General features: G+C 43.5%; 1 protein-coding gene across 1 annotated transcript; it reads left to right on the top strand.

The window, feature by feature from the left end:
- The first annotated feature begins 634 nt into the window (after positions 1 to 634).
- Positions 635 to 9,658, top strand: CTHRC1 (collagen triple helix repeat containing 1). The gene is made up of 4 exons (XM_077808906.1): positions 635 to 766; positions 5,319 to 5,540; positions 7,797 to 8,013; positions 9,513 to 9,658. The coding sequence occupies exons 1-4, from the start codon at positions 635 to 637 to the stop codon at positions 9,653 to 9,655; spliced, it is 714 nt and encodes a 237-aa protein (XP_077665032.1). The 3' UTR covers positions 9,656 to 9,658.
- The last annotated feature ends 28 nt before the right edge of the window (positions 9,659 to 9,686 follow it).

Here is a 9,686-nt window from a genome sequence, read left to right as displayed (position 1 = left end):
GGGCCCGGGGCGCAGGCGGTACGGTTGTAGGTTGCCCGTGCTAAGGGCCCGGGGCGCAGGCGGTACGGTTGTAGGTTGCCCGTGCTAAGGGCTCGGGGCGCAGGCGGTACGGTTGTAGGTTGCCCGTGCTAAGGGCTCGGGGCGCAGGCGGTACGGTTGTAGGTTGCCCGTGCTAAGGGCCCGGGGCGCAGGCGGTACGCTTGTACGGTGCCCGTGCTAAGGGCCCGGGGCGCAGGCGGTACGGTTGTACGGTGCCCGTGCTAAGGGCCCGGGGCGCAGGCGGTACGCTTGTACGGTGCCCGTGCTAAGGGCCCGGGGCACACAGCCCCAGCACACTTGCCCCGTGAGAGCCGGCTGCAGGGCGCCTGAGGCTGGGGCGGCGGTGCCGGGCGATGCGGGGGCGGGAAGCCCCGGCGGGCCTGTGGCTGTGGCCGGACGGCTCAGGCGCGGAGCTGCTGCCCTGTTACAGGATGGAAATTCCTGGCGTCCCCAGGGAGGGAGCTCAGGCTCCGGGCTGTGAAAGGCTCATTTATCCAGCGCGCTGCTGCGGGGCGCTGCAGACACTGACTAATCCCGCCGCACGCTCGCTCAGCTCCCAGCCAGCCCGGCCCCGCGCCCCCGGCAGCCCCGCACCATGCGCTCTCCGCCCGCCGCCGCCTCGCTGCTCCTGGCCGCGCTGCTGCTGCTGGTTGCCCCGCCGCTCGGGGAGTCCGAGAGCCCGAAGGGGAAGCACAAGCCGCTGCGCCAGAGGGAGGTGGTGGACGTGGTGAGTCTGCGCGCGCCGCGGAAATAGGGGATGGGAATGGAGGGGTCGGGAGCAGCGGAGGACTGTGGAGCAAGGGGTCGGGAGAGAGGGACGGAGCAATGGGGGCGAGGGAGGGGCTGCAGTGGGGCTACGAGTAGATGATGGGGGCAGGGGGGGGCTGGAGAGGGGTTAGGAGGGCTGGAGTGGGAGTCTGGGGGCAGGGACGGCCTGGAGAGGGGTTAGGAGGGCTGGAGTGGGAGTCTGGGGGCAGGGGGGGCCAGGAGAGGGGTTAAGAGGGCTGGAGTGGGAGTCTGGGGGCAGGGGGGCCTTGGAGAGGGGTTAAGAGGGCTGGAGTGGGAGTCTGGGGGCAGGGGCGGCCTGGAGAGGGGTTAGGAGGGCTGGAGTGGGAGTCTGGGGGCAGGGGGGACCAGGAGAGGGGTTAAGAGGGATGGAGTGGGAGTCTGGGGGCAGGGGGGACCAGGAGAGGGGTTAAGAGGGATGGAGTGGGAGTCTGGGGGCAGGGGGGACCAGGAGAGGGGTTAAGAGGGATGGAGTGGGAGTCTGGGGGCAGGGGCGACTGGAGAGGGGTTAAGAGGGCTGGAGTGGGAGTCTGGGGGCAGGGGGGCCTTGGAGAGGGGTTAAGAGGGCTGGAGTGGGAGTCTGGGGGCAGGGGGGCCTTGGAGAGGGGTTAAGAGGGCTGGAGTGGGAGTCTGGGGGCAGGGGGGCCTTGGAGAGGGGTTAAGAGGGCTGGAGTGGGAGTCTGGGGGCAGGGGGAGCCTGGAGAGGGGTTAAGAGGGCTGGAGTGGGAGTCTGGGGGCGGGGGGGCCTGGAGAGGGGTTAGGAGGGCTGGAGTGGAAGTCTGGGGGGCCTGAAAAGGGTTAGGAGGGTTAGAGTGGGAGGCTGGGGGCAGAGGGGTCTGATGTGGGGGGAGCTGGTGGACAACGTTGCGGGTGATGTTGTGGATTTGAGGTTACAGTAACAAGTGAGGAGCTGCTGGAGAATCTTCCTTGCTGCTTTCTCATTCAAAGGGTTGGAACCACCCAATCCTCTCCTTTGCTTTATCCCAGGAAGAGGCTAGAGCAGCTCTAGGGGCCAGTCTCTGCAAAGTGTCTATTGTTGGGAGAACAGCTCCCTTCTGCCAGCCAGGACAGTTCCCCTGTCCCAAACCCAGTTATAACTTGAAGACCTGACCATAGACTCAATTATGCTGGGTCATTTTTGCAGGAAGGATGAGTAATTTGATTTATCTTCTTTTCTACATTTTATTGCTCACTGATTGTGATGATGCAGGGAAATGTTTAGAATGGATTTGTCTTCATGGAAGCTATTTCTTTCCAGATGCAGACTCTGTTTCCTCAGATTTTCACATAGCAGAGTCTGGAGTCTGTGGTTAAAGTAATACATACCCTTCTCTCCAGTCATGTCCGCATGAGGAAGCAAGGCCAAGTTAATGTGGCTGGATTGTTTCTATAAAAAAGAGTGGACTGTGAACTGCTATCCTTCCTTACTAAGACATCGCCTAGGCAAAACTGATTTTTTAAAGCCCTTATTAACTAAACTCGAATAGTAAATAAAGGACAAGATAAAGAAAAAAGGTTACTTTTAAAGTAAAGAGCCACAAAAAGCTGCAAAACTCTCATTTTATTAAATCCCACTTTCCCAAGTGTAAACAAATTCACACTGCTGCTTATACATGGCACGTTTCCAGATGCTGTTTGATTGCAACTACAAATGCACTGAAGGCTATTGAGCCATGGAAAACCAGTGGCATGGATTTTTTTTCCCTCCAGACAAAGGCAAGTCTTTGCAGGGATCCCACACTTGTATTCACTAACACTTATATTTTTTTAGGATGGAGAGGGTGCTGCTGGTTTTGGTATGTAGATGCCATTGTCAGCAGATGTACCTAGATCATACCCTTCAAATGTACTTCCGTTTGAGGGCTATCACTAGTTTCAGTCCCAAAGCCACCTGTGTTCCACACAGCTTTGGTGCCATCTCACTGTCATTGTTGAACATTTTTTATATAAAAGAATAAGGAATAATGAATCTGAGGTTATGGGAAGTTAAAGGAGTGAATCCCACCGTTTAAGTTTTCTGTATGAACAAATATTTTTGTGTCCCTCATCTTGAATATTTGCCCGACACTGCATCCCATTTTTCAGCTTGGCAGGCTGAGATCTATGACTCAGATAAATTAGTGGAAGTTAAGGAAATATACTTAAGTAGATGTATACTAACTGTGTCAGCTAAAATAACTTTGACACAAACTCCTTCAAAAATAGAACCAAAAACATGACAAGGGGTCGGCTTGCTTCAACAGACACAACATTGTCATTTTACAACCAGATGCTCATTCCACTTCAAAAGCAGCATACCATATGTGAAAATAATTGATCTGGTGAGTACAGATCGGTTTGGCTGAAGAGGAGACCAAAGTCCATGTAATTCTTTTGCATACATGAGTTTCTGGGTCTGCAACAGTTTAAACCTCCCTCTCTGGAAATATTCAACATTTCTTTAATGTTAGATCAGTCTGGAGCACCCTCTTTTTGGCTAGCTCTGCCCCCTGGTGGAATCTAAAACTAAAATGTCCAGGTCAGCTAAATCAGTGGTTCTCAGCCAGAGGTACATGTACCCCGTAGATATGCAGAGGTTTTCCACAGGGTACATCAACTCATCTAGATATTTGCCTAGATTTACAGCAGGCTATGTAAAAAACACTAGCAAAGTCAGTACAAACTAAACTTTTGTACAGCAATGACTTGTTTATACTGCTCTATATACTGTACACTGAAATGTAAGCACAATATTTATATTCCAGTTGATTTATTTTATAATTATATGGTAAATGAGAAAGTAAGCAATTTTTCAGTAAGTGTGCTGTGACAGTTTTGTATTTTTATGTCTGATTTTGTAATCAAGTAGTTTTTTAATTGAGATTGAGGTGAAACTTGGGGAGTACACAAGACAAATCAGACTCCTGAAAGGGATACAATAGTCGGGAAAAGTTGAGAGCTACTAAGTTAAAGCAAAGAATAGCTAAATAGCATATTTTATTTGTAAGACCATGCTTTTCACATGTTCCAGATAGTGGGCCTGATCCTGTGAAGAGATGAGTGCCCCCAACTTCTACTGAGTTCAACTTTCTTAACATTTTTCTATTCATCTGTCATATTAAAGAAATCAGAACTAGGCAACATTACAACCAGTTTCAATATTAAAGGCAAAATGTATCAAATAAATTGGTACAAGTAGTACTGTAAGAAATGAAAATGTCTTCACATAACTGTCTTGCTTATTAGTTTTGTAGGTATCTCTGAGACCAGACTAATATTCATTGAGCCTTTTTAAGGATCTGCTCCTTGATCAAATGTTTCACTGGCATGTTCTTGTTACTGTATTTGCCAACAGTGATTCTTTCTTTTTGAATATTGTAGGAAATGTCAAAAGTTCATTATTCTGGATCTCAATTTACTTCCTTAGTAGGACTTTTCATTTTATTTATTATTTGTATCACAGTGGGGCGGCCCTGTTATGCCGAGCATTATCCAAATATAGGTTAAGAGACAGTCCCTGCCCTGAAGAGTTTATAATCTAAATAGACAAGTCAGTCAAAGGGAAGGGAAGAAGGAAAATAACATACAAGCAGGAGCAATGTTATGATTTGAAAGTGTCATGTTAGTTGCATAATTCTCTTTCAATTTTGTTTTTTGTTTTTGATTAGGGTTTGGTGGGTGGGGATTAATTGAACAAAAGGAAAAAGGGAAGGAGATAAGCATGAGACAGAAGGCAAGAAAAGAGCAGGACAGTAGGAGGTGAAGAGACTCGATGAATGGGTGAGGATTGGAATAAGCACCCAGTCAGCAGATGGGACCTAATGTTCAAGATAAAAAATGTAGTGGACATCAGCAGTGTCCAAAGGTTCCTGTTGCAGCTTCTTCTATGTCTCCTTCTCCTGGCTTTGTCTGCACCCCCAAATTGTCTCCTCTCTGGAGTTATTCCCTGGAGCTTGCATGGGTGGGGACAGGTGGAACTGCCTGGGGTCCATCCTGCACAGCTCTGGGTCCAAATAGTTTGGGGATTGAGGGCAGAGAAGAAGAGAGAGCCCCATCTGAGTTTCATCTTCCTCTCTCCCAAATGTTAAATTTACACTATTACTATCACAGTCTAGTTGGTTAAAATGTGAAAGCAAGGTGTACCATCATAGTTTGAGGCCAGCAATTGACCATATTAATATTGTAATCTGGGGAAACTTTTTTGGAAGGTAAGGGGCATGTACACTTTTCCATGCAGTTTTGTAGTTAACATATATGAATGTTTCCTATTAATGCATCCCACCCTGCATCTATCTTTGATATCCCACTCACAGCAAACTCAGCTGCCAGTTTTAACATATTCATTTAATTTTCAGTATTTGAGAGGCAATGCCATTTCTTGCCCCTCTTTTCTCACTAATAGAGGAATTTTCATGGCCTTCTATAACAGACTCCTATCTTGTACAAAGTAAGCAACACTATTTTTCAGCCTTAGAATCAATAAGCAAAGTGTGAAAAAAGGTTATGTTTTTCAGTATAATGGAATGTGTTTACAAGGACCTGGTGGTGTTCCTGGACGAGATGGAAACCCTGGAATCAATGGAATTCCTGGGACACCTGGAATCCCTGGTCGGGACGGGCTGAAAGGAGAAAAAGGAGAATGTATGCGAGAAAGCATTGAGGAGTCTTGGACACCCAACTTTAAACAGTGTTCATGGAGTGCACTGAATTATGGCATAGATCTTGGGAAAATTGCAGTAAGTAAGCACACGTGATGTTGTAGTCTGATGTTAAAGCAACACCACAGCAGCTGGTGATGGAAACTTTCTTCAACATTCAAGGTTGATCCCAGCTAGAGTTTTAGTTCAGGCCCATTTCTATTATGTGTAATAACTGATTGGACACTCCAGGTGTCTTATTTCAGTAATAAAGCTACAGGTGAGAGAGCTGGGTTGTTCTAGGTACATACAGCAGACCCATATTCAGTTTTCCCTTTTGAAGCAGTAGAACTGGAAGCCAAGGTTTTGGGTGCATGGATTACAGAGATAACTGGCTAACCGACTGGTGAGACTTGTGCAGCATCAACAAGTCCTAACCAGTTCAACAAAAATATTGTATCCTTAGTTCAGGCCTCTCAGTATGAGATTTTAAAGTAAGAAAAAAAAACAACACAATAGGTATGGAAGATGACCAGAAAGAAAAAAAAAAAAATTCCCAACCCCCTAGGAGCAACACATCAAGCCTGAGATTGGTAGGCCTACTTTGATTAAGTAATACAGTTGCAGTCACAGTATGAGAACCAATTCAATAGATACAATAAATATCTAATTTCCATTTACTTTAGAACTGCCCCTTAATGGGCCCAAGCAGCAAGTTATTCAGCATTGGGTAGGCGGAGGGGCACAATTAAAAATTCAACTGAAAATGTTTTCTACTAAATTTTATAGACTATCATATTAAGAGTCTTGCAGTTTTCATGAAAACAGTGTCTTGTGACTGCTAAATCCAGAAAGCCCCTAAGTGATGAAGAGAGAAATCATAAAATTATATTATGTAGGGATTCAGGTTTCAAACACATCCCTTGTTACCTTGCATCAGTGTACTGCAATAGGATGGACTGATTTTAAGTCACCGGTTTTAATCATGATTTTAACCGGCAAGCAGGAAACTTTGATTTCAAGAATTGATTTGAGTCTTGTTTTGCATTTATACTTTTGAGTTACTTTCCTAAAGAAAAGTTGATTCTCATTGGTGGGTAACCATAAAACATGTTGATTGGCAACTAAATGTAGCATTTACATGAAATTTGATACTTCTTTTTGCTAACCACATCTATATATATTTATTTAAGAAATTATTCTGCATAATTTACATTTATTTAGATTTTTAATTTTTACATCAGAAAATAATGAATGGTGTATTTATTTACTAGATGATTGTGGGGTTTTTTTACTTGTGATTTATTTTAAGCTTGACTTGAATGGAAATGGGAGTTCAAGTAAAAATACATACACAGCATTTTAATGTTTTATTAGTTAAATAAAACTAAAATGTGGAGGATACATGAGGAAAAAAAATTATCAAAACATGATTTGCATTTAAAACTGAGTTACAAAATTATCTGTAGTTGTTGAATTGAAGTGATTGTTTCTGGTCACCCCGTCCTTCAAGATTTTAGAACTAGGAAATCTCATCCTCTCACACCTAGTTTTTATTCATAGATTGGAAAAGGAAAACAGGTTTCCTGAAACTTTTTCAACTCCCAATCAGTTTCTTAACTTTGAATGAACAAGTCATTGAACTAACTGAATAAACTGTAATGAAGAAAATATTCTCTCTGTACCTGCAGAAGAGGCTACTGTTGTGTCAGGCTCGTTTAACACCTCAGGAAACTCTCGTGTCCATGTGCTGAGCCAGTGGTTTGATGTTCTTTAAAACTTTGGTAGCAAATATGTAGAACTTATTAAAATCACTTAAATATAGTTAATGAAGGCTTTAACATAACTTGTCATTTTAAAAAGCAAATATTTAAAATTTAGAAAATCTGGTTTAAATAATCCCTATTAAAACTTCTTTAAAAAACCTAATTTATCCACCTTGTACAGCACCAAGATAACCCTGCATCTTTCCATCAACCTCTTCTGGCTAACATTTTGTGTGGAGTATGGACTGGCTTGAGAGAGCTGGTAATACTCTCCTTACCTGCAAGGAAGGAGAGTGTTGGGAAAGAAAGAAGAGAGAAAGGAAAGCCCCAAAGATATTTAGATACCTAACTTGACAGCATACATTGTCTCATATTAAAATATAGGATCTCAACATTCCCCCATCCTCTGGTGTGTTTGAAACACCGATCAGTATTTTGGGGCACTGACTTACTTGTCAGGTCCTAGTTTTTAATAAAAGGAGCAGGGGAATGAATGGGGAGAACAGAGAAGGTGATTAATGTATTCTCAAAAGAATTAGTGAAGTGGGTTCAAAAGCCACAGCCAACAATTTATTCTTATTTTCCTTAGGAATGTACATTCACAAAGATGCGCTCTAACAGTGCTCTAAGAGTTCTCTTCAGTGGATCACTTCGACTCAAATGCAAAAATGCATGCTGCCAGCGGTGGTATTTTACATTTAATGGAGCCGAATGTTCTGGGCCACTTCCTATTGAAGCCATAATTTATTTAGACCAAGGAAGCCCAGAGCTGAATTCAACTATTAATATACATCGCACTTCTTCAGGTATGTATGTCAAAGCCATGTATTTAGGAATGGAGTTCAAGATAAGGATGCAGTTAACAAGTGACATGGGGAACCTCATAAGGACATCTATTTAGAAGTCTAGGGTCCATAAAGGGGAGGCAGAGAGGGACAGTTGCTAGCTGATTTTTCCCACCTGTGTCAAAATTCAGTATAAGTATTAAAAATACAGTAACTCTAGTTTTTCTTGTGGATTTGGGTTTGCTGCCACTCCATTTTTACGGTTTTACTAGCTTTAGTCATACTTTAAGTAAATTCAAGAAGTTAGAGATGAAGAGACTTACCTTATCCAGCCCAACCCATTGAGCTTTGATAGGTTTCTATTAAACAACTACTGCTGCTTCAAATTAGGATAAAAAATGGCATGTGTGACACTATGCCCAACTGCAGTATAACTAAATAGCACTAGTGCTTTGGTGAAACTGGGATACCACCTTCTAAGCAGGCAGTTTATGTATTGGACCTGTATTGTCTTTTGTGCAGTTATTTGTATCAGGTATGGAATTGCATGCAATATTCTTGGGCAGACTAATTTCTGCTGGAGTTTCCAACACAAACCCATCTTCACCAGTGAGACCTATACGTTAAAAGCTAAACCAAATCATATTCGGAACAATTAGTTGTCCACATCTTACATGATGCCCTCTAAGAAAAGGGCAAATCACAACAACAGTTCTTGTTCAATATCAAAAGATGATGATATAGGGAAAATGGGAGTAACAACTAAAATATACTTACACCATATGTCCCCCTTAATACCTTGAATTATAGACATATGCTGAGAGAAATTGTATATAAAACCAAAGGCTTGCAACATCTAACTTACCAGATGTTGTAGCATAGAGAATATTCACCACAGCGCAGCAGAATAGGCTAGAAGATTTCACAGGAGAACAACTGCTGCTTGTAACAGGCCTAAGGTCATGGGAAGCTAGCAGCTCAGCTTTTTGCCTATGACAGAAGGCCTCTGACTCTGTCTCTCTTCCCCCGGGGTAATATTTCTCTAAAGTAACAAGAAAATCCATGAAATCTCACTTGTGTGGCCATAATAGGCCTTTCTGTGAAGTATCAGAATGGGTTTTCCACCACTCTACTCATGTCTCCCATTAGTACTGCCACTACAGTGGAGACTGTTGAAAAAATGGACAGAAATAAGGAACTGTGTATGGTTAAAAACTATTCCTATAGATGATCATAAAATTAAATTACTTTTAAAACTTTGTATTATGGTTTAAAAAACATTTGGCTGCAGATAGTTTCTACCGAGGCCATGGTACCCTGGAAGACAATGTTCTCCCCCCCTAAAGATTTAAACATTAACAACATAGTAACCTTACCTAATGCAGTTTCTGTAGAGAGAGTTGCACTGAACTGCTGTTCTTTGGCATGTTAACTATATAAATCAGGATATGGAAAAAAAAATCAGTGAAATAAGTGATACTGATTATTTGAAATAAGATACAATGTTTGTCTTTAAACAGTGGAAGGACTTTGTGAAGGAATCAGCGCTGGGTTGGTGGATGTTGCTATCTGGGTTGGTACTTGTGCAGATTACCCAAGAGGTGATGCTTCTACTGGATGGAATTCAGTCTCTCGTATCGTCATTGAAGAGCTGCCGAAATAGAAGTTTTTTCCAAACCTCCTTATAACCCATC

This window comes from Eretmochelys imbricata, chromosome 2 (assembly GCF_965152235.1).
Source record: "Eretmochelys imbricata isolate rEreImb1 chromosome 2, rEreImb1.hap1, whole genome shotgun sequence".
In the NCBI taxonomy this organism is placed as follows: Eukaryota; Metazoa; Chordata; order Testudines; family Cheloniidae; genus Eretmochelys; species Eretmochelys imbricata.
The sequence above is the reverse complement of the archived record's forward strand: the minus strand, read 5'-3'. Positions and strand labels throughout refer to the sequence as shown.